Consider the following 24,955-nt stretch of genomic DNA (forward strand, 5'->3'; position numbering starts at 1 on the left):
TTGGTGGGGGTATTTTTATCTTATCAAGCCAAAAGCCCCAAGAATAGAAAGTTTTCCATTGGGGGAGGTGGAGGGGAAGGGACCTCAGTGGGAAGAGAGAAGGCATCAGTCAGTCAGTGCAGGTGCCAGAGCCTGAGGGCCCAGGTGACTGTCCGGGTCATACGAGGCCCGGGGCCTGCCCCAGAGCCCTCCCCTACCCGGCACTCCACCCCTGACGCCAAGCCTGGAGAAAAGCTATTGATCTCCTGCATGGAGATGACCGAGGGCCAGGAGGAGAAGGCCACCACTGCCTGCTTTGGGACTGTCACTGCTCAGCTCCAGCGGCTCTTCTGCAGGCTCCCAAAGAGCCACTCGGTCTCCAAAAGGCACCAGATCCTGCAGAGGTTCCGCGTCGAGGCCCGGAGGGCTCGGGGTAGGTCCAAGCCAATCTGGTTGGGGGAGTTGGGGTTCAGAGGCCTCTGCTACTGGCCTTTCCCATGGAAAAGGAGTACAGGATCCTTCTGGCAGCCTGTTAGTTAGTGCTGAGCTCAGCACCGCTCCTTGCCCCTCCTGACTCCACAGGGACAAAGGATCGGGTGCCAGATTCAAAGGATGACATGGTCTGCCTATTTTAGAGGCCTTGAGTTTGTGGTGGATTTTAACAACTTTTTGTTGGCTGAGAATTAGAGCAAAGTGGTCGTCTTAATCAGGGTCCCTGAGCTGGCAGAATGTGGGTACCTAGGATGGCCACTGTTTTTCATTCTGCTCATCCTCTAGCCCTTCAGACCCTGCCGAGCTGCTGAGTCAGCCTTATGAGGACCTGGGAGCAGTGACGTTTCCCAGGCAAAGGCTTCTCACCTGCAGAGTTAGTGAAGGTGAAGACTGCATGGGGCTGGAGGCTACTGGGCGGAGCATAGCTAGACAGGACCCCTGGCCTCGGGAAGTGGCTAGGTCAGTGATTCCTCTCCTGAGCACTAACTAGGGCAAGAACAGTTCTCACCTGAAAGATAACTGGACAGCAGAGCAGTGAGTGAAAGATGAGAGACAAGAGACCATAGTAATCCAAATTATCATAGAATCTGAGGTCATCCCATGTCCCTTTTTCAATGAAAGGAAGCTGGGACCAACAAAAGGTCCTGCTGGTGGCAGTGCCAGGGCTGGGAACCCTGGGCACCTGCCTTCCAGCCTGGGATTCCCTCTGCTGTCTCATGGTGTCCGCAGCATCTTCCATTTCTATAGCACTCTGCTAAAGACCCGGAGCATTTGTTTGTTTGCTTTTAATATCATTTATTCCCTCCAGATCCTGGTGTGGTGGGAATGGGAAGGGGATTATTCTGTTTCACAGATGAGACAGCTCAGACATGTAAGGCCTCTTGTTAAAGGTCATTGTCATCTGGCCAGGATGGAACCTGTGTCTCTTGAATGGTTGACACTCTTTGGAGCATACATACTTTTCTTAGGGCCCCTGTCTCCATTTTTCTCTGTAATTCTATCATGTACTTTGAAGAATCAGTGGAGATCTAGGCAGGTCCCCATCATGAGTCACAGGGATGGGATTAGAATGAAGTGCCATCTCTGGGCTAAGTTTTTGGAAGCAGAGTTTTAAAAAACAACAGGATCTTGATTATGAAAAATATGATTTTTCTGATTAAGGCATTACCTCTTGAGAAGTGGAAATTTTGATTGAACTAGACCTAATCCCCATTTGGAGACAGATTCTCCTCGGCCAGCCTGAATAATATGTCCTCATCAATAGCCTAATACATACTGTGACCTTCACTGAGAAGAGAATTGGACACCGAGTTCCTCAATTTAAATGCTCACCAGCGTGTTGGTATTCATCCTCTCTTTCCCCCTCCCTCTCTCTCACTTTAAGAATTATTCAACAGATCATTGCCTTGCTCCTTTGCTATTCAGCCCAAGGAGTTATAGATTTAAGTAAAATCAATCAGGCCTGAAGTGGCAGCATTAAGGTCAGCGCACATACTGCACTGTGACTGTGATTGGCTCGCTTAACTTGTGTTAGTACTGGGGCTTAATTGACTAAAGAGACGGGGAGAAGACAGGATGCTGAAGATCATGGAAAAGGTAGACTGTAGACTGTGAACATCTGGAATATCTTCATCTCACTTGCAAGACTCCGTGAGCAGCCTGGAGTGTGGCATTTAAGAAAACAGGCTTGGTGGCTGGATGCGGTGGCTCATGCCTGTAATCCCAGCACTGGCCAACATGGTGAAACCCTGTCTCTACTAAAAATACAAACATTAGCCGGGCAAGGAGATGGGAACTTGTAATCCCAGCTAGTAGGGAGGCTGAGGCAGGAGAATTGCTTGAACCCGGGAGGCGGAGGTTGCGGTGAGCTGAGATTGTGTCACTGCTTTCCAACCTGGGTGACAGAGCAAGATTCCAGGCCTGCATCAAGTCAGGATCCTGGAGTTCCCACTTTCCCATTTTCTGGCTCTGGGGCCTTCCTCCTACAGATTAACCTCTCTAGGCCTCGTTTTTCCAAGTATAAGGTAAGACAGAAAATCTCAACCTCAGCCCGGTATGGGTTGGATTAAATGACAAGCAGTTGACACGATGCTTGGTGCATAGAACGCTTTGCATTGGGAGCTACTGTTGCTGAGTGGTCCCAGGAAGACTTTTCACAGCTGCTCCTGTCAGCCTGCAGCACAGCTGTCTGCTCCTCCATTGTTCCTGGGCTAGGGTGCGCTGCCTGCATCTCAGTGGGAGAGACAGGGCTTGAAGGCTGCCCAGGTAAAAGTAGAGGAGAGCCCTAAATTCAAAAACACATTCCCTGGAAAAATTCCTACCACGGAGGTTACCACATCACACGATTACAAGCAGAGCTAGATTAGCCCACCGGGTATCTTTAGGAGCTAGGCAAGCATATCATCAAGGAGCATGTCATATGTCATTTTAAAAGGCTGCTGGGGGGGTCTGCAGAAAACAGGCCTGGGTCTCTCCAGAAATCTCTGGTGGTCCTGGCTGTAGCAATGCAGCTGTAAAGAAGCCTTTGTGTGTCTCCAGTAGAGAGGGGCTCTGACATAGTCTATTTATTTTCCTTCTCACTGCAAAAAAGTCTGCATTTGCCCAGTTGGTGATTGGCACTTTGAATGGCTGCAAGTGACATCGAAGCAGGTGTGGAAAAACCAGTTGGATGTAGTAGGCTGGTTGTCCCATGACAGGCTGAACCTGCCTACTCCTGGCCTCCTGTGACCTCCTGGCATGAGAACTAGGCACACCTGTGGTGCGTTCATATCTGTACTTCTCCACGAGCTTCATCTGCCATCCTGCGGTTTGCATCTGCCCAGGCAGGTCTCCTTACAATCCTATTTGGCTGTCCTTATCTTTGGGGTCTGTGGGATACTACCATGGATATATTCCAGGTTAACAAGGCTAGGCTGCCCTTTTGCCCCTTCTCGGAGATATCTGCTTCAAAAACAAAAACACGGCCAGGCGCAGTGGCATATGCCTGTAGTCCCAGCACTTCGAGAAGCTGAGGCAGGTGGATCACTTGAGGTTGGGAGTTCAAGACCAGCCTGACCAACATGGAGAAACCCCATCTTTACTAAAAATACAAAATTAGCTGGGTGTGGTAGTGCATGCCTGTAATCCCAGCTACTTGGGAGGCTGCGGCAGGAGAATTGCTTGAACCTGGGGGGCAGAGGTTGCAGTGAGCCGAGATCATGCCATTGCATTCCAGCCTGGGCAACAAGAGTGAAACTCCATCTCAAAAAAAAAAAAACAAAAAAAACAAAAAAAACCACACACACACACACCCCCACACATACACACACAACATCAAACAAATGAAAACAACCCTCCTCTCCTCTTTCCATATGCGCCCCTCACTTCTAGAGCCCACACGCTTTGTCAGCCACCCAGGGTACTCCATCTGTCTTCTCAGGGGCCCCAGGGAGAGCCCCGGGTTGGGGGACCTCTGCTGCTTTGTCTCTCTTACACCCAGAGCAGAGTGACAGGCGCCTAGAGGAGGCCCCTCCTGAGCGGGGCTGGGGCCGAGAGGGTATTTGGCAGCTCCGTGCTGACTTTGGATACCACAGGCTTGTTGCTGTTTGTTGAATTCCCTTAAACCCAGCTGCTTACAGTGTTTTAAATTGTTTTTTCTTTTCTTAAGGGGCCTGGCAATAGGATTTCTTTTTTCCCGTGGTGATGATCAAACCAGTAGATATCTTTACTGAACTCTCTCTCTCGAGCCCTTTCATACCCTTCTCCGGTCGCACGGGTCCTGATTGTGACCGCCTGTGCTTTGTAACAGTGCTGAGCTCTGGCAGGCCCTCGGTTGGTACATGTTGAGTGAATTCAGACCACACATGCACAAATGGACAACTGGTGAGGAGCTGGGGGATGTGGGAGGAGGGGAGACGGAACCATAGAAAAAGGTTTAGTTGTCTCTTTCTGTGTCTCTGAGTACATATGTCCTGATGGCCACACAGACTTTAATTGCCCTGTTCAAAAACCTTTAATTGCCATGTCTTTGGCCTTCTCTCTGCATGGCCATACCCCAAATGCAGCTTGAACCTTTTCCGATACGGTGTTGGAGGGTCCAGGTGACAAATCTGTCACATTCACTTGCACATGAGGAATGAGGTCTCTTTGGCTTGCTCATGCTTGCACCCTGCCCCAAACCATCGACTTTTATCCTTTCTCCCAAAATAGATTGCCTCTTACCATTCTTGGCCAAGGGGGGATACTCAGGGCTGCTCTGTGATGTACACTGAGGAACTGCAGACTTTTCTGCCTCTTTCTGCTCCCTCCACATTTTCTCCTGACATCATCAAGCTGCACTGCAGGAGGCCACAGTGCTGTGGTATAAGAAGGTCCATCAAACAGAGGGGCATCTCTTCAAGGGGCAGAGAGCGTCATCAGGAAACATGATGTATATAAAAAATGCAAAGAATCCCCTACAATGTAGTCAAGCCAAAAATGGATTGAAATTAAAATTTAAAATAGGTGAGCTATTTTAAGAAGACTGGATCCATTTAAAAGTAAGGCTAATTTTAGACAACAGTGGGCAATGGTTAAAACAACAGAAATGTTATAAACATTGGAAGTGTAAAAAAATATATGCTGGGTGCAGTGGTGCACACCTGTAATCCCAGCACTTTGGGAAGCTGAGGTGGGCAGACCACCTGAGGTCAGGAGTTCAAGACTAGCCTGGCCAACATGGTGAAACCCTACCTCTACTAAAAATATAAAAATTAGCTGGGCGTGGTGGTGGGCCCCTGTAGTCCCAGCCATTCAGGAGGCTGAGACAGGAGAATCGCTTGAAACCAGGAGATGGAGGTTGCAGTGAGCTGAGATTATACCACTGCACTCCAGCCTGGGCGACAGAACAAGACTCTGCCTAAAAAAAATAAATAAATAAATAAAATAAAACTGGCCAGGCATGGTGATTTACACCTGTAATCCCAGCACTTTGGGAGGCTGAGGCAGGCAGATCACAAGGTCAGGAGATTGAGACCATCCTGGCTACATGGTGAAACCCCAGCTCTACTAAAATACAAAAAAAAAAAAAAAGCTGGGTGTGGTGATGTGTGCCTGTAGTCCCAGCCAGTCAGGGGGCTGGGGCAGGGGAATTGCTTGAACCCAGGTGGCAGAGGTTGCAGTGACCCGAGATTACGCCACTGCACTCCAGTCTGGGCAACAGAGCAAAACTCCATCTTAAAAAAAAAAAAAACAAAAGAAAAAAGCGCATTCTCTCTCTCTATATATATGTACACACACACACACACACACACACACAAGTGTGTATATATGTAAAAACATCAGGGGATAGGGGCAGCAGTGATTGGAAGGAGAGCTCTCACATTGTCCTAGCAGAGAATCAGTTAATGCAGTCTAAAGTTGTAGCACGGATTGTTAAAATTGACTCAACCCTATTAAATGTGTTTATAACACACACACACACACACACACACACACACACACACACGGCAGAGTGGGGACATGCTTCAGGCTTTAGCACCCGCAAAGAACAAAGTGGTGGGAAACAGGCCATGTGGAAAAGGTGCCGGGGTCCTGGGTGTGTGGCAGGGGCTGCTCTTACTTCCTGCATCATTTGTCTGAACTTGTTGTGAACTGTCCTGCTCTTGCTTCCTCCACCCACTCCTCCCAAGACACCCCCACCTCAGCACACCCAGCCTGGCCTGGCCATGGTACCTTCCTTTTGTTGGTGTTTTCAGCTCAGGGGTGCGTGGTTGTGTTGGAGATGGATGATTAATGTGCCTGCCTGAGAGGCACACCCACCCACACCCACCCACATGAGACAGGATGGTGCCCCTGCGGGCCAGCCGGGGCACCCAGCTTCTGCCAGGCAGGCTGGGTGTGTTTGGGAGGAGGGCACAGGGGACACATCCAGCCTGCCTGGGAATGTGGCCTGGAGAATATATTATTGATACATTAGATCCAGGATCCAGGTTCCAGAAAGATTTTGTTTGTTTGTTTGTTTTTGCTAGAGACAGGGTCTCACTCTGTCGCCCGGGCTGGAGTGCCATGGACCAATCATAGCTCGCTACAAGCTTGAATTCCTGGGTTCAAGCCATCCCCTCACCTCACCCACCTGAGTAGCTGGGACTACAGGCACGTGCCCCCCCCAACCCCCCAACAAAGGTTTTAATTATTTTGTAGAGATGGGGTCTCACTATGTTGCTCAGGCTGGTCCCAAATTTCAGCCTCAAGCAATCCTCCTGCCTCAGCCTCTCTAGGTGCAGGGATTGCAGGTGTGAGCTACCTTGAGGGGCCACAGAGAATTTTAGGATCTGCTTTGGTCTCTGAGCAACATCTGAGCAGATCTTCTGCCTTTCCCTTTAGTACCAAATGGTTGCTCACAAATGTGTGTCAACCCCACCCAGCCCTACCACACAGAAAACTCATACAGTCATTTTGGAAGAGAGTAAAGGATGGTCTTTTGGGGTAGTCGGTAGCTCTCTCCCCCGTGCCTCAGTTCAGCAGAGGCTCCCAGCTTCACCCCACCTCTCCAGCACTTTCCCTCCTCAGTCGGCCTGATGAGCCTGCCTCCATAAAGCCCTCCACCCCAACTTTCACATGGGAAGTCAGCATCTGAGCCAAACTGGAGTGTGCTCAGGCACATCCCCTCTTGGCTCTTCCCACAGAGACAGCAGCCCCTGCACGTCAGCTGCCCACCTTGCCTGTCCACGCGAGGGGCTGGTCACCTCTGACCTTAGAGTTCTAGGTCACTTGTCTTACCATGACATTGACCTTTCCTGTTTGCTTCCTGGCTTGCTTTCTGGCACTGTGTGTGTGTGTGTGTGTGTGTGTGTGTGTGTGTGTGTGTGTGTTGCAGTTGGGGCTAGGGTTGTATGGAAGGAGGGAGGGAGGAGTTGTGTGCCTCCAGGTCCCCTGAGCTGGGCTGGGTGGGGGATGCTGAATACCCCCAGGGTGGTCTGTCCTCTAAAACAAGGAACTACAGTAAGTGGTCTCAAGAGCGCTGGAGTTCACATGTCTTCCTGCAAACATAAGGATGCAGATGTCCTGAGCTGGCTGCCTGACCCTTGGAGTGGGGAGTTTCCATTCACTTGCTGCCAGCCTCACTAGGAGTTTAGCCAGGCATTTGAAAAACATATAGCTCGTGTTGATTTTGGCAACGGCTGCAGACCTCCAGGCTTGACTATCACTGTCTCTCCCACTCACCAACATGACCTATCCTTCCAGCCCCTTGCTCTACTCCTGTGGACCTGTTAAAGGCAGAAGTTGGAGGGAGGTGGGAGCAGGTGGGAGGAACTTAGAGGAGCAGGAAAGTTGCACAATTCCTCTCACCCTAATGCATTAGACCAGGACCTGAACATTGAGAGGGTTTTGGCTGGCATTACAGGCTGAGTCAACGGGAAGCTGGGTGGACTTGGACATCTCATAATGTTGAAATTGACAGCTGCCATTTATTGACCACTTACCATATGCCAGGCACTGTTGGATGCTTCACATACATTCTTGCTAATTTTGGAAACAAATTTGCTGGCAAGAAAGATATTACCACCGCCATTTGCAGTTGAGGAAATCGAGGCTAAGTAAATTCCATATATAACTGAGGTTACTTGTCCAGGTGTCTCATAGTCAGTTAGAGGGAGGGCTCAGGTTCAAACCCTGATTCATGTGACTCTAGAGTCCAGTCTTTCCACGCCCTAGCAGCCGACTGAGTGTCCGATCTTTTCTACGCATTCTCCAAGGCCTCTACCACATGTGTTAAGCAGTGTGTTTCAAGGAATCATGCCGTCTGGGTAAGGATTTCTGATTTATGGCTGGTAAGTAGATGCACTCTGGTACCCATCAGTGAGGCAGCTGGTGCTGGGAACTTGGTGTCCATTTTGCTGTCGTAGGGAGTGGGTTCGGAGAGGCTGGGCCTCTTTGAGTTGGGGTGGCTGAGAGCCTGCTGCTTTGTGGAGCCTGAACTTGACTGCAGAGCTGGCCTCTCTGGTGAAGCTGTCCTGAGATCTCAGGACAAGAACCTCTGTCTGCTGTCTGGGTAGTTCCAAGTCTCCCAGATGTGGTGTCCCAGAGACAAAGGGATCATGGATGGAGGACCAGTTCAGAGCAGGCAGACAGTATGGGTGGCTTCAGAACCCCCTGGGATGCTGGAAGCCTCCAAGGCCGAGTGGCTTGGTTTAGCTGGGAGGAGAGCTGTGAAGTGGCACATCCCAGGCCCTCCAAAGACAAGGCAGAGGCCCCCCCGGGGGGGGGCACTCTCCCTGCTCCCTGCTAGGACAGAGGAAAAAGCACTCCTTGCCCAAATCCCTTCAATTTACGCTCTTTCTAGCCTTGGGCCACCCTAACTCCCATCCCCGATGAAGTCCATTCCTGGCCTCAAGCAGTGCAGAGTTGGGGACCAGGAGCAAGTGGAGGGGACAGTGCTGAGGAATGGGCTGTCAAGGAGCAGCCAGGAATGGTGCGTCTTCACTCTCCACCCTGCCGCTCACCAGCTACGAGGCTGCCAACAGGTCATTTCCCTCTTCAAGTCTCAATTTTCCCATCTCTAAAATAGGAATAGACCCAATGAGTTAAAAACTTATGTTCACAAAAAATCTGCACATTAATGTTTATAGCAACTTTATCCACAGTTGCCAAAACTTGGAAGCAACCAAGATGTCCTTGGGTAGGTGAAGAGATAAATAAACAATGGTCATCCAGATACTGGAATATTATTCACCAATAGGAAGAAATGAGCTGTCAAGCCATGAAAAGACAAGAAGCCTCATAAATATATGTACATCTACTATGTACCCATAATTTTCTTAAATTCAAAAAAAAAAAGACAGGGAGGTAAAACTAAGTGAATGCACAGTTCTAAGTGAGCAAGCCAGTCTGAATATTAGCTACATACCTTATGTTCCAACTATATGATATTCTGGAAAAGATAAATCTATGGAAACAGTTAAAAGATCAGGGATTGCCAGGGTTAGAGAGGAAGAAGGGATGAATAGGCAGAGCACGGGGAGGTTTTAGGGCAGTGAAACTCCTCTGTCTAGTGCTATAATGGCATGTGTATGTCCACAGCCAGAGAACGTAGAGCACCAAGAGTGAACCTAATGTAAACTGTGGACTCTGGGATAGTGATGCTCCGGTGTAGATTCATCAGTTGTGACAAATGTACCACTCTAGTGGGGGATGCTGATAATAGAGGAAGCTGAGCCTATGTAGGGGCAGGGGGCATAAAGGAACTCTCTGTATTTCCTGCTTCATTTTACTGTGAACCAACACTGTTCAAAAGGAGTCTATTTTTAAAAAATTAGTGGTAGCCAGGCACAGTGGCTCACACCTGTAAATCCCAGTACTTTGGGGATACAAGGCAGGGAGATGACTTGAGGCCAGGAGTTTGGACAACATGATGAAACCTCATCTCTACAAAAAATTTAAAAATTAGCCAGGCCTGGTGGTGTGTGCCTGTAATCCTGGCTACTCAGTGGGAGGACTGCTTGAGCCTGGGAGGTCAAGGCTGCAGTGAGTCGTGTTCATGTCACTGCACTCCAGCCTGGGTGGCAGAGTGAGACCCTGTCTCAAAAAAAGAAATACAGTAAATTAAAAATTGGGGTAGAAATACGTACCGCGCAGTCATAGTATGGATTATATGGAATAATGCATGTAGAATACCTGGTGCATTGTGGTAGCGAGTAATGGTTCCAGATGCATCACAATGTGGGGACCTGATTTTTCTTTCTTCCCTTTTTGTGGCATTTTTCCATTGGTAAAGAATACATTGCCGGGCGAGGTGGCTTACTCTTGTAATCCCAGCACTTTGGGAGGCTGAGGCAGGCAGATCACCTGAGGTCAAGAGTTTGAGACCAGCCTGACCAACATGGAGAAACCCTGTCTCTATTAAAAATACAAAAATTGACCGGGTGTGGTGGCGCATGCCTATAATCCCAGCTACTCGGCAGGCTGAGGCAGAAGAATCACTTGAACCTGGGAGGCAGAGGTTGCAGCGAGCTGAGATTGCGCCATTGCACTCCAGCCTGGGCAACAAGAGTCAGACTCTGTCTCAAAAAAAAGTTTTTATTCTAAAAATTTAAACAATTTAGAAACTATAAAGCACTTGAAATTCCATCACTCAGAGCAAACATGTAATCTGCCTTCCAGACCTCTCTCTACACAACGTATATATATGTATGTGTAGATTTTATATAATTGAAATCATAAAACACAACCTTTTTCCCTTTTCATACATATGCTGTGGACATATTTTCATACTGACCAATATTGATATGTATTATCTTATGTAATGGTTACATAGTATTCCATTTTTAAATATAATTATAACTAGTCTTTTGTAGATGGATATGGGGGTATTTCTAGCATTTTGTTGCATTAACAACTATGTGATGAACATTTTAGTGACAATACATTTAGATATGAGTAAATACACACTCAGAATAAATTCCTGCAGGGAATTGATGCCACCAGTAAGGTAGTACCTTCTCATTTCCCCACATCCTCTTTAATACTGGAAGTTATTAACTTTGGTTAACAATTTTCTTTTCTAAAACTAGAGGGACATTTTAGAAGTTCAAATGTTGGAGGAGAGGTAAGTAGAAAGGCAGGGAGGAGGGACCTCCCCAGGGAGCTGACAGAGGTTTCTCGGTGAGGTGGGCCAGGGTTGCCCCTCACAGACTCCAAGTACACCTAGCCCCTCCCTGCTGTAACGAGCTGAGCCCTGGGGCTTCCCTTGCTCACAGGGGAGCCGTGGAAGGTCTGAGGATGATCAAGACCTTTTCCTTAGGATTGAGATGTGCCTCCATTTCAATCCTAAGGTCAGTGGACACTGTTGGGATGTTCACAGATGGGCTTTCGAGATGAGGATGTCTGATGCTGTGGCCAAGGGGCCAGACAGGCTTAGACATTTGCAAGGTAAGAAAAAAAGCTGATATTACTGAACTCTGAGTGCGTAGCAAGTGTTGTGTTGTTAATTTCCATAACTTCCTCATTTAATTCAGCAACTGTATCGCTATGATCTCCATTTAACAGATGAGGAAACAGGCCAGTAGCAGTAAGGACACTGGCCTGGGGTGGGATCAGCACTCGCACTCTGGTCCCTCCACTGCAGCAAAAGGCAGAGAACTATTCCTTCCTTTATTCACTCAACCAATTTGTCATAGTCCCTTTCTGAGTGCTTGCTAGTGAATGGGCTTTCCAAACTCGGAGCAGAGCCCAGAGCAAAGGGCTGGGGAAAGGGTCGCATTCAGGAACTGAGCTGAGGAGATCTAGAGTGGGTGATGAGGTTGCAGTGGGAACGACTGTGTCTATTGTATGAGAGCCTGAGGGGATGTCCTAGCTGGGGGGGCTGGCAAGGTAGAGGCTGCAGGGTGAGGGTGCAGGGCACTGCAGGTGGTGGAGCTGCCGTGGGATGATCTGTGCGAGGAGGGTGTTGGAGACCCTCTCTGGGTGGTCTTGGAGCTGCCATAGCTGGTCCAACCCAGAAGCTCCAGTGGGGCAACCCCCAGTGCAAAAATGGGGGATTCTTAAAGGAATCCCTTGAGAAGGGAGTGAAGACAGGCACTATGAAATGGCAACAGTCCCCACTGATTTGTTCAAGAGGATCAGAATACCCTTTGCACCTGCCTTCTTAAAACTTTGGTAAATTATAATTTTCCAATGCATATTATTTTTTTCAGATTTCCCTGTAGTGCCTAAGAACAAAATTATCTTTAAAAGTGATTTGTGTGCTTGTTTCGGAAATAACTATGGGAGTAAGGTTGGTGAGACTTGGGAATCCACATAGCAGAGCAGTAGAAGAAGAGGGTAGGGGATGGATCATTTTTGAAAATTTTTTTTTATTTTTTATTTTGTTGAGATGGAGTGTTGCTTTTTGTTTTTTTGTTTGTTTGTTTGTTTGTTTTTTGCCAATCAGTTTGAGCTTATATGCTTTTCGTTTTTGAGATGGAGTGCAGTGGCACGATCTCAGTTCACTGCAACCTCCGCCTCCCAGGTTCAAGCGATTCTCCTGCCTCAGCCTCCCAAGTAGCTGGGATGACAGGCATGCACCAACACTCCTGGCTAATTTTTGTATTTGTAGTAGAGACGGGGTTTCATCATGTTGGTCAGGCTGGTCTCAAACTCCTGACCTTGTGATCTGCCCACTTCAGTATCCCAAAGTGCTAGGATTACAGGTGTGAGCCACTGGGCTGGGGTCATTAACTCTTAACTGGAAGCCTCCACCTTCCAGGGCGTCTATGTAGTTCTTGACATCAAGATCCCATTTGATCTTCATGGCAGCCCTGGGAACTGGCTATTACGATTCCTATTTTACAGTAGAGAAAATTGAATTTACCCAGGGTCACAGAACTAACTGAGCAGGGCCTGGAGGCCACAGCTTCTTCAAAGTCCATTCTCTTTCCACGACATCATAGCACAGGCCAGGCTGCTGGTCCTCAGGGGGAGTGGGGAAGCAGGTGGGAAGGTTTACTATGAGACTGGCTTTCTTCAAAAAGGCCTAGGGGTGTTCAGAGAATGGGCATAGGTTCCTGGATTCTGAAGCTGTCCTGCTTCCCCTCAGGCATCAGAAGTTGCTTTGTCTGTGCAGAGTGAGAAGCTGCTCTTCACTGACCTGGGACTGACCACTGGAGAGGCTGGTAGCTCTGCTGTCATCTGGGCTCAGTAGCCTCAGCGCCTGCCCTGCCCTCACCCCCACCTTGCCTGGGCTGGAGGAGGGGGAGAGTTAAGTGGAGGGGTCTATGTTGTCTCTCTATCTTGCATGCAACTCTAGGGTGAAGGGGCCTTAAGGGTTTCTTATCAACAGAATAAGTTCTTATCAACATACCCGTTTTCTGGTTCAGAAAACAGCCACTCGGGCCATGCAACCACATGGCAGAGGACGCATGTGTGTGCCTGTGTGTGTGTGTGCGCGCGCATTTGGCCACTGGGGTGGGGCAAAAACTAACATTGGCAGCCCTGGGGATTAAGGGGAGGTTTGCAGCTTCTGAAGTTTGGAGAAACAGTCTCCCTAGCTGTGGAACTCTTATGTACTTCCACCTGCTGGCTTTAACTCTTCAGGGCTAAAGTGAAAGCAGTCACGCCATCTCCAAGCACAGGCCACCCTGGCCTCTGGGCCATGTTTGAGGCGGTGACCTTGGCAGTAACCTACAGGGACTGTGAAGGCCAGGAGCAGGTCCGGTAGAGGTAGGCAGACGGTCTTGGCCTCATTTTATCACTCTCTAGCCTCCCTGTCCTGTCCTGACAGCCCACTGTGATCTCTGGAGGAGGTTTCCACTAGAAACCGCCATCTGTTTGGGCCTAAGGGCTCTGTGTTCCTAATATGGCCCAGGGTCTGTGTTGTGGATCGAACTGGGCTTTCCCCAAAAATGATACACTTAAGTCCTGAAGCCCAGGCTGGGCACAGCGAATCATGCCTGTAATCTTTGGGAAGCTGAAGTGGGAGGATCACTTGGAACCGTGAGTTTGAGACCTGCCTGGGCAACATAGAGAGACCCTGTTTCAACAACAACAACAAAAATCAACTGGGCATGGTGACATGCACCTGTAGTCCTAGCTACTCAGGATACTGAGGTGGGAGGATCACTTGAGCCTAGGAATTTGAGGTTACAGTGAGCTATGGTCACACCACTGTACTCCAACCTGGGCGAGAGAGGGAGATTCTGTCTCAAAAAAGAAAAAAAAGTTCTAACCCCCTGTAGCTCAGAATGCAACTTTATTCAGAAATACGGTAGCTGCAGGTATTGGTAAGATGAGGTCACACTGGAGTAGGGTAATGACTGGTATTCTTTTTTTTTTTTTTTTGAGACGGAGTTTCGCTCTTGTTACCAAGGCTGGAATGCAATGGCGCGATCTCGGCTCACTGCAACCTCTGCCTCCTGGGTTCAGGCAATTCTCCTGCCTCAGCCTCCCGAGTAGCTGGGATAACAGGTACGCGCCACCATGCCCAGCTAATTTTTTGTATTTTTAGTAGAGATGGGGTTTCACCATGTTGACCAGGATGGTCTCGATCTCTTGACCTCGTGATCCGCCCGTCTCGGCCTCCCAAAGTGCTGGGATTACAGGTGTGAGCCACCGCGCCTGGCATGACTGGTATTCTTATAAGAAGACAGGCTGGGTGCGGTGGCTCGTGCCTGTAATCCCAGCACTTTGGAAGGTTGAGGCAGGGGGATCACCTGAGATCAGGAGTTCGAGACCAGCCTGACCAACATGGAGAAACTCTGTCTCTACTAAAAATACAAATTATCCACACGTGGTGATGCGTGCCTGTAATCCCAGCTACTCACGAGGCTGAGGCAGGAGAACCACTTGAACCCAGGTTCAGAGGTTGCAGTGAGCTGAGAAAACGCCGTTGCACTCCAGCTTAGGCAACAAGAGTGAAACTCCATCTCAAAAAAAAAAAAAAAAAAAAAGACAGAAGCACAGGGAGAACGCCACATGGCGATGGACGAAGAGGCTGAAGTCACAAGGAATGCCAGCAGATCATCAGAAGCTCGAAAGAGGCAACGCAGGACTCTCCATATTTCAGACCAGGCCTGGCCCCACCAACACTTCATTTGGGTGTAGTCTCCAGAACTGCAAGACAGTCATTTTCTGCCTAAGTCACTTGGTTCATTCATGGTACTTGGTTATAGTGGTCCTGGGCGCTGAGGTCCTGGGCCTTCGTTCCTGGCTCCTGGTTGTGGCTCCCTCCTGGGGAGAGGGGCGCCTATTGTGGTTGGTCTCCTTCATTTCTCTTCATAGTTGTTCCCTTTATGTATTTCCATAGGCCCCTCTTCCAAAACCTGGAAGCACATGTACTTGCCTCAAAGCATCCCCTAGGAATAGGGATAGGGGCTGTCGTTGGAAGGAAAGGCTAGAAAGAGGAAAGGATCATTTGATTTTACAGATGGCAATGTCAATACCAAGAAATACCTGTTCTCCCGGAGAAACTACAGCTAGAACCTACAAATGTTGCTCCCTAATCTGCTGCTCCCTCTTGTTGGAGAGATCCTTGTTCTAACTCTTCAGTGATGACAGAGTCCCCTGACTCCTCTTGGCCCCTGTGATAAGGTCATAGAGGTTACCTGGAGTCTGATCTCCTACAGAAGCTCCCCAGAGATGCCTGCACCCTGAAGCCCTCCCTGCCTGCTCTGGCTGGCAACTATCTCTAGTTGAGCAAGCTCCCAAGGTCTGCGCAGCAGCCAAGCCCCTGCTTTGGGCTGTCTCCATTGTTCATCTTTTCCCATTTTGGTCCTATCTGCACAGCGAGCCTGGGTTGCCCAGGGGTTTTGTCTTATTCATCTTCACCCTCAGGCTAGTACAGAGCATGAGGAAATCCCCATGCTCCAGACATTGATGCTGCTGCCAGACATGATGGCACTAGCTGTCTAGGAAGGGCTGAACCCTTCCTTCCTGGGAGCCACCCGCCACCCAGGGTTTCCCTTTTCCCTCCCTCCTTCCTCATCCAAACTGAGCACCGTGGCAGGATGCCGTGGCTCACACCTGTAATCCCAGCATTTGGGGAGGCTGAGGTGGGCACATCGCTTGAGCCCAGGAGTTCAAGACCAGCCTGGGCAAAATGGCGAAACCCTGTCTCTATTAAAAATACAAAAATTAGCCAGGTGTGGTGCCGAGTGCCTGTAGTTCCAGCTACTCAGAAGACTGAGGTGAGAGGGTTGCTTGAGCCCAGGAGGTGGAGGTTGCAGTGAGCCATGATAGAGCCACTGCACTCCAGCCTGGGCGGCAGAGTGAAACCCTGTCTCAGAAAGAAAAGACAAAACATAAATTGAGCACAAGCTGAAGGCTGCAGAGGACAGTGGAATATCAAGGGCAGGGTTGGTTTGGTTTGGCAGCGGCTGGTGATGAGCTGCCTTAAGAGAACTGTGGTCTGTGGAGGATTAACCACTGGGTTCTAGTGGAATGTGGCCCTGTCTTTGGAACTCATGGGTCTCCCAGTCCCTGAACACATCAGGCCTGCACGCGGTTGCTTCTGGGTTTGAAGAAAGGCATGGGGGCTCTGACTTCATCTCTGCTGGCCTAAAAGCCCTGGGCTTGGCATTTCCAGGACCAGGAAGTATGAAAATGTGCTCCAGAGGTTTTGCTGCAGCCTGTGATTACATGGTCCCATGGAACAAAGTCTTTAGTGCTCAAACATGCTTCTTATAAAATCCCAGAACACTTCTCAGAGGCTTCTGCTCCTTAGCATTGCCCGGCTCAGCATCAGACCTGTAAAAAGATCTTTCTGAGGTTTTGGTGCTATTTTCAGGGTGTGTGTGTGTGAGAGAGAGAGAGATGGAAATTGAGAGATTCCGATGCATAGAGGGACATAGGCTGCCTGTGCCAATAGGACAAGGAGCTGAAAGGAGCAGAGAGAACTTCCTCCTCTCCCTGGTGCCTTCCCATTTCTGAGTTATGGCATCTCTCATCACCGTGGGGTTGGGTGAGCTTTCAATCTTCCTCCTCTTCCTTGTTCCCACTTCTTGGCATCCCCAGAGCATTCTTCATCACTCAGAGCTCTACCAGAGCCACAGAGGTGTATCCCAGGGCCAGCACCGGGAACAATGCTTCCCATTGTGGGCTCTGGCCTCAGTGCTCCCTTATCAAAGCCCTGGTGTTTCTGGGCACTGCGGGCAGACGTTTGGCCTGCACTTCCCTTTGTACCCTTCACGTTATTAAAGGGGAGGCTGTTCTGTGCTGAGCAAGAGGTCTCCCACGGAGGGCCCAGAAATGCACGTGGGTACCTGCAGGTAGATGGGTGCACGCCCCGGGGAATTGACTGCATTCATTCTGTCTCGAGGATAAGACAAGCGTGGGATCTGAAGGAGAGGATATCAGTGGGCCTTGCTTTTGAGCACAAGGGAGACGAGTAGTGGAGCTTCCAGACACTGTTGCAGAAAGGTGGTCCAGGCCACGGGTAAGAAGGTTCTGGGGTCTCTGCCTGTCCCCACATTTGTCAGGGTGCTCCACTGCAGACATTAGTGGCAAAACCTGTGCAAGGAACATAGCCCAGGTGCTTATGTTTGGGGGATTGAGGGAAGGGGCAGCTGGGGAGGGGGGTGTCGTTCCAAAGCTCCCCAAAAGCAGGGGGAAAAAGGGCCACCACCCCTCCCCCAAGACGGAGTGTGCTGGTGGCTTTTAAAAATAGACACCAAAGGTACTGAATTTTTGGAGCTTGTTAGAAGGAAGGAAAAGCATTTGGGGGTACCTGAGCCCCTATCAACCAAAAGTGGTCCCCTAATCCCCGGGTATGCAATGAAGTCCAGGCTGTTATGTCCCCTTCCACAAAAGCCCACCCACCCCAGCCCATCCTCATGACATGCCTTCACAATCAGGAAGGAAAATTCATGATGGTCCAGCACCTGGAAGGCTGGGCCTTCTGGTTAAGCTGAGGCATCTCCGGGACAAGTCACCCGGCTGACCGGGCAGCTACCTGTGGGGACCAGACCTCAGACCCAAGCATTTTACCTGCAGATGGACTTGTGTTACTTTCTTCTGCTGCCACCTCTTCTTCACTACCCCCCACCCTTGCTCCCCTTCCCTCCCCTCTCCTCGCTGAGTCTCCATGTCTCCTGCCCCCTTTGACTCCAGCTCCTTTCTGCCAGGAGGCTCCAGAGAGAGCCCTTGAGAAAGCTGGAAAGTAGTAGCAGTCTTGGTGCTGCCACTGATGAGCTGTGTGTCACTGGGCACCTCACATTTTCTCTCTGGCCTCAGTTTCCCCATCTTTAAGGTAGTCCCCAAGGCTCTTTTCAACTCTGGTCACTAAGCCTCTGCCTCCATGGGAGTGAACAGTGTCGATGGAATGTGCTTCCTCGCTGAATCCCCTGATCTGGGATGTGGTCTGCGGGCTGTTTCAGCGGGGTTCACAGCAGCAGCCCCACTTTCTAGCCGGGCCAGGTCAGAGAGGGGTAAGAGCCCTTCCTGCTGATGACAATGCCTTTGTCTCTGGAAGCACTTAATTCTTCAAGATGTGTCCTCCTTTATCACCAGAAGCAGGCAGGGCAGCTATTTATTACCCATACAGGCTGAATATCCTTTATCTGAAATGCTTGAGACCAGAAGTGCTTCCAATTTTGGGCTTTTCTCCGATTTGGGAATATGTATGATACCAGTTGAGTGTCCCAAATTTGAAAATCAAAAATCCTAAATGCTCCAGTGAGCACTTCCTCAGAATGTCATGTTGGTGCTCAAAGAGTTTCAGATCTGGGAGCATCTGGGAGATCTGATGTTCAGCGTGGGGATGCGCAACCTGTATTTTATAGATTAGCAATACAAGGCCCAGAAAAGTCAAGTCCTTTCCCAGGGATTCATGACCCCCGATGATTAATGTGAAGTGGGAGAAAGAGCCCCAGTCCGGGAGCCAGAATATCTGACCTCAGGAAAGTCACTAAGTCTTTAGGCCCCAATTTTCTGTCTGTAAATGGAAATAATAATGATCACAGAGTCACACAAAGCAATGTGGGCAAAGGCAGTTTGCAAACATGTGAAGCACTGAACTTGGATCATTCCTGGAGGCTCCGAGGGCAGGGCGGCATTCTCACGCTGTCTCCTGCCCCTCCACTTCTCTCCTGCGCTGCTCTTCCCATCGGGAACAAATGCAATCTCCCGGGCTGTTTTTCTGGGTGAAAGTGGGGAGGAGTCCTGCCTGTCCCCTAATGTCCCTTTGGTGTTTTCCCTCCAGACTGTAAATTCACCTGTCACCCAGAGTGCCGCAGCCTGATCCAGCTGGACTGCAGTCAGCAGGAGGGCTCATTCCGGGACAGATCCTCTCCAGAAAGCACCCTCACCCTGACCTTCAGCCAGGTAGGTGGCAAAGCTCAGGGACCACGATGGAAACAGCCTCTGCAGGTGCCCCGGGCTCCACTTTCTCTCCCAGGAGCTCTGGTGAGCAGGAGGTGGCATGAGGCCTCAGATTCCACGTGCACTGGTTGGAGTTTGCAGATACCCTTTTCCAAGGGGACTAGGGGCAGTGGCACAGGGAACTCTGAAGATGCTCAGAAGTCCCCTGTAGTTCTCCCTAAGTACAGAGCCTATTGTGGCTTAGGGCTCTGAGCCAGAGATGTGGGTATGGGTACGAAGTGGGGTGGCTTCCAGAGAAGCCTTCTGACGGTCCCTAAAGGCCTCATAGCCATGGGACAGTGGAGATGCTGGGGCTGAGCTACATCACTAGCACATTGTCCCACCAGGCCAGTCCAACCTTCAGAGGGACTGAGCAAATGTTCCCTCCCTGTGTTAAAGAACCAGAAAATTGGTGTCGAAAGCAACTTTTGGTTCTGGGTATTGTAAAGACCCTTGAACTGCCATGTATCTGAACTTTGATTTCTAGGATCTAGAATGGGGACAGAGGAGTGTGTTTATTGCTTCTTGCATTGAACAGGTATTTATTGAGTGTGTACTGTGTACCAAGCATGAGTGAGAGTTGGGGTAATAAATGATACATCACAGTCCTTGTCCTCGGATAGCTTATATTCTGGCAAGGGAGGCAGAATGCCTACTAATACCATATATTGTGATGCATGTTGCAATATAAGTATGAACCGAGTGTTTGGATATATACTACAATTGTTTCTGCTGGGAGAAATCAGGGACGGCTTCCCAGAGGAGGTGATGTTTGATCTAAGCCTTACTGTGTGAGTTGAAGGTTGCTGGTGAGGGAAGTAAGAAGTTTCCTAGAATATCATCCTTTAACTCATTTAACAAATAAGTTTTGCGTGTTCACCATGTACCAGGGCCCAGGAAGGCTGAGGGCTAATGATGAAAAGACCGGACATGGCTTCTGTGCATCCAGTGCTCACAGTCGGGTAGGGGAGTGACACTTTAAGCGGATATATCCTGTGTATCTGATGGAAAATCTCAGGATGCTCTGAGAAACTGTACCGGGGGCCCAGGTGCTGGATGGGGACTCACGAGCAGCCCCAGGTCTCCAGAGTAGCCTTCATGTGATTTTTCTGGAACACAATCAACAGTGTTCAAACGCCTGATTCACCACGGGTGTTACCAGCCTCCCAGCTGTTCCCCATGCCTTTCTCTCTCCCTGGAAAAGGAATTATTAGAAAGCAAGAAGGACATATGTTTTTATAAGGGTGTACTGTATTGGTTCCCAAATGTATATTTTAAAATTCTGTACATCCTTTACCAACATTGGAACCGTAACTATTTCTGGTGGAGCCTGAATGTAACCAGGCCACGTGGAAGGGCCTTGCCCTTAGCAGGAACCTGTCCATCTAGGGTTGGGGACAGGGAAAGGAGGGGAGGCACATCTGGTCCCTAAAAGCACTGGCAGGTGATGCAGATGTGACCTGAAAGTTTTCCTCAGAAGATGAGGGAGGAGGTTAGTTACACAGCACGGCAACATTGCCTAAAAATCTTATTGAAACAGCCTTTTCTGGTTCCAATTTGCTTTTCTCTCTGGGAGCTCCCAAGTGTCTCCTTCCTGCTCTCAGCCCTGCCCCTGCCCCGCCCTGGAGCCCGGCTGCCCCCACTACTTCCTGGGTCTCCTTGTTGAGTCTCTTTCTATTCCTTCCTGTAGAGCAGCAGATCTCAAAAGGAGGCTATTTTACTAGCCCCCCCCAGATGTTTGTCTGGAGACAATTTTGGTTGTCACAACTTAGGGGATGCTGCCGACTTCTAGAAAGGACAAGGATGCTGCTAGCTGGCCCGTATTGCATAGAAGAGCCCCCACAACAAAGAATTATCTGGCCTCCAATGCCAATTGGGCCACGACTAAGAAACTCCGCCCTGGAGCGGGTTAGCCAGCTCCCGAGTGTGGCAGGCAAAAGGCCGGGGAAGGCCTGGAGTTGGCTGGACTCATTGTCTCCTCTTCCAAAAATCTGCAGTGAAGAGGTGCTTTTAAGTCTGAGTTTTTAGAAACAGAATGATCCCCTTCCTGCTGCTGGAGAGAGGAGTCAACCTTGGAACCCTCTGGCAAGTGAAATCAGGGCTTGTCTAGAGCAGAAACACCACTGAAATATTGCAGAGGAAGGAGCCAGTAACCCCGCGTGGGAGCTGAACGGCCCCCAGTCGGCAAACAGCCTGGTGTGGGGTTTGCTCCTGGGCCGGCCGGATCAGGCTGCTGCTGTGTTTGCCTTGGACAGGCCTGACAGCGTGCTTCAAGAGGACTGGGGCAGGACCCAGCCTTCTATCAACAAAACCTGGGCCCCGCTCCAGGCCCACTCGCCTCTTCTAAAAAGCCTGTTTGTGCTTGTTTCCGCCTTGGCTTGATTTTCTGTTGAATCTCAAGATGGAGCTTTCACCTTGACGTCATCACCTGGGCCGACCTAACATCATGTGCCAGTGCTGTTTTCTTGGGGGATTTAAGGGAGCAGGGGCTCACATCTGCACTTAGCTAGTTCCAGGTATATATGGCTTAGGGGGTCTCATCTTGGTGGCATTTCTCCTCTCTGATTTTTTTTTTCCCTGATTTTTTACTGTATTGCCCAGGCTGGAGTGCAGTGGCACTATCCCAGCTCACTGCAACCTCCACCACCTGGGTTCAAGCAATTCTGCCTCATCCAGCCCTTCTGAGTAGCTGGGATTACAAGGGTGCTTCATCCACCATGCCTGGCGAATTTTTGTATTTTCAGTAGAGACAGGGTTTTACCATGTTGGCCAGGCTGGTCTCAAAATCCGGACCTCAAATAATCCACCCTCCTTGGCCTCCCAAAGTACTGGGATTACAGGTGTGAGCCACCATTCCCAGCCCTCTCTGCTCTTTAAGGAAAAAAAAAGATCATTGATTTTCCTCCATCCAGACAGAACCATTCTTTATTAACATTTTTACATGTTCTTCCTGAATATTCATACATTTTTCAAAAAATGGTTGAGATCATCCTATAGATAAGTATTTGGCCTCAACATTTTAAAAGCAACAACCCCAAGGTTCTAACTGTCTTGTCTCTGCCATGCCAGAGGGAGGCAGCTGGGAAGGAAAGCGGGGCAGGTGTGGAAGGGGGCAGGGATGAACTCAGAATCCCCAGTGGCAAACTCACAAGGCCATCGGAAACAGGCATCAGAAACTGAGGAAGGCTGCTGGAAGCTGCCTGTTCTCTCGTCAACCACAGAACCAGTGGTTTCGGAGTCTCTCTTTAAAGATCTCTGAGGTCTCTGATGTCTGACTTTTCATTGAACACCCATGTGTGACCAAGCAAATCTCCTTCAAGTCTACCCTAGACACCTTTTCCAGTTTAAGCCTCATTTGCGAGGGAACATGATTGTTATTGGCTAAAGACCACACTCAGTTACCCCAACAGCTGCAGTTCTTTTACTTAGGATTACACCCCAAAGAATTTGTACTTCTGCTGGTCTTAGAGGTACTCCTCTCATGTCACTACCCGTGGAATGAAAAAAGCCCTCAGTGGCTCCTGGTGCTCTCACGATGAAGTGAGACTTTTGATGGCTTGGTTCAGTCCCTTTGCTGCCTGTGGAGAAGGTGGACCCTAGAGAAGTCTTTGTCCTTGCCCTCCGCTGTGGATTTTCATTATCACCCACTGGAGCCCAGGGCAGTCCTGGCAGCTCTGTCCCTCTGGCCTTGGGTGCCACATTTCTTGGATGGAATGCACAGACCACAAGAGAGAAACATAAGCACTCCTGCTCCCACTCCATCCCTTGCAGTGAGTTCTGAGATCTTACGCCGGCAGGCCCAGAGTCCTTCCCCTTCCTCCTGACCCTCCAGAGTCCCTCATACGGTTTGGATGTGTGTCCCCTCCAAATCTCATGTTGAAATGTTGCCTCCAGGGTTAGAGGTGGGACTTGTGGGAAGTGTTTGGGTCATGGGGGTGGATCCCTCATGAATGGCTTGGTGCTGTCCTTGCAATCATGAATGAGCTCTCGCTCTGTTAGTTCACACAAGAGCTGGTTGCTTAAGACGACCCTAGTATCTCTCTCTTGCTCCCGACTCTTGCTCCCTCTCTCAAATGTGACACACCTGCTCCCCCTTCCCCTTCTACCATGAGTAAAAGCTTCTTGAGGCCTCCCCAGAAGCCAAGCAGATGCTGGTGCAATGCTTGTACAGCATGAAGAACCCCTAGCTAAATAAACCTTCTTTCTTTATAAATTATCCAGCCTCGGGTATTCCTATATAACAACACAACATGGACTAAGGCAGTCCTGGGCAGCAACCTCAGAAACCAGGCTCCCAGGCCCTCAGCCCCAAAGGCCAGCCCCTCCTACGGCTGTTCCCAGACCGCACTCAGGCACTTTTCACACTCAGAACTCTGGCTACTATTCCACCTGTCTACTATTTACTTAACATTTCTCTTCAAATAGACCTATTTTATTAAATTTAAATAAACTTATGTTAAAGAAAAATTTAAAATATCCTTGAATCACTGTTATGATGTACTTAGGAATTTTTTCTCTGGACTTATTAAATGAATACTTATAATTTCTTTTAATATGTGTCCAAGGGCTCCTCAGATTGACTCCACAAATACTTATGAAGCCAGTCACAGTGGTTCAAACCTTTTATGCCAGCCCTTTGTGAGGCCAGGGCAGGAGGATTGCTTGAGCCCAGGAGTTTGAGACCAGCCTGAGCAACATAACAAGGCCTTGTCTCTACTAAAAATTAAAAACATTGGCCAGATGTGGCAGTGTGCACCTGTAGTGTCAGCTACTTGGGAGACTGAGGTGGGAGGACAGCTTGAACCAAGGAGAAGGAGGCTGCAGTGAGCTATGATCACGTCACCGTACTCCAGTCTGGGTGGCAGAGTGAGACCTTGTCTAAACAAAAACTCCAGACACCATTCTAAAGTCCTTTCAGGTGTCATTTGTGGGAAATGCTGCCCTATAGAGGCCACTCTCTTTGGCCATCTGATGCCTGGACTGCCAGGACACTGGGTCCAAGGGGTGTCTAAGGGGCAGTGTGAGCAGTGGAGAGAACTCCTGGGATGCTGAGAAGGAACTGCCAGCTGTTCTTACGAATACCAAGGTGCCCTTTCAGAGGAGACATGGATCTGTATGTACTGATACAGAATTGTGCAGAGGGAAAGCAGGTCCCTGGCCAGGTGCAGTGGCTCACACTGGTAATCTCAGCACTTTGGGAGGCTAAGGCAGGCAGGTCACCTGAGGTTGGGAGTTCGAGACCAACCTGGCCAGCATGGTGAAACTCCATATCTACTAAAAAAAATACAAAAATTAGCTAGGCGTGGTGCTACACGCCTGTAACCCCAGCCACTTGGGAAGCTGAGGCAGGAGAATTGCTTGAACCCAGGAAGCGGAAGTTGCAGTGAGCATAGATTGCACCATTGTACTCCAGCCTGGGCAACAGAGGGAGACTCTATATCGAAAAAAAAAAGAAAGAAAGAAGAAAGAAAGGAAGAAAGAAAGAAAGAAAAGAAAGGAAGGAAGGAAGGAAGGCAGGCAAGCAAGCAGGTCCCTCCATAGTACATATAGGACAAGGCCATTTGTATTTTGCATGTATATATACATATATACGTGTGTGTGTGTGTGTGTGTGTGTGTGTGTGTGTGTGTGTGTAAATGCAGAATGAGGGCCTGGCAGTGCTCAGCTAACTACTGAAAGAGATTTCACCCTGGGAGGA

The 24,955-nt window shown here is 49.4% G+C and overlaps 1 protein-coding gene across 1 annotated transcript in view; it reads left to right on the forward strand.

Moving 5' to 3' along the window:
• The window catches only part of RASSF5 (Ras association domain family member 5), an 81,494-nt gene that overhangs the window by 11,410 nt on the left and 45,129 nt on the right, over positions 1-24,955 (forward strand). The window contains exon 2 of the mRNA XM_002760730.5: positions 19,100-19,221. Within this exon, the coding sequence (XP_002760776.1) occupies positions 19,100-19,221 (122 nt within the window). The remainder of the gene's footprint in view (positions 1-19,099; positions 19,222-24,955) is intronic.

This window comes from Callithrix jacchus, chromosome 19 (genome assembly GCF_049354715.1).
Source record: "Callithrix jacchus isolate 240 chromosome 19, calJac240_pri, whole genome shotgun sequence".
In the NCBI taxonomy this organism is placed as follows: Eukaryota; Metazoa; Chordata; class Mammalia; order Primates; family Cebidae; genus Callithrix; species Callithrix jacchus.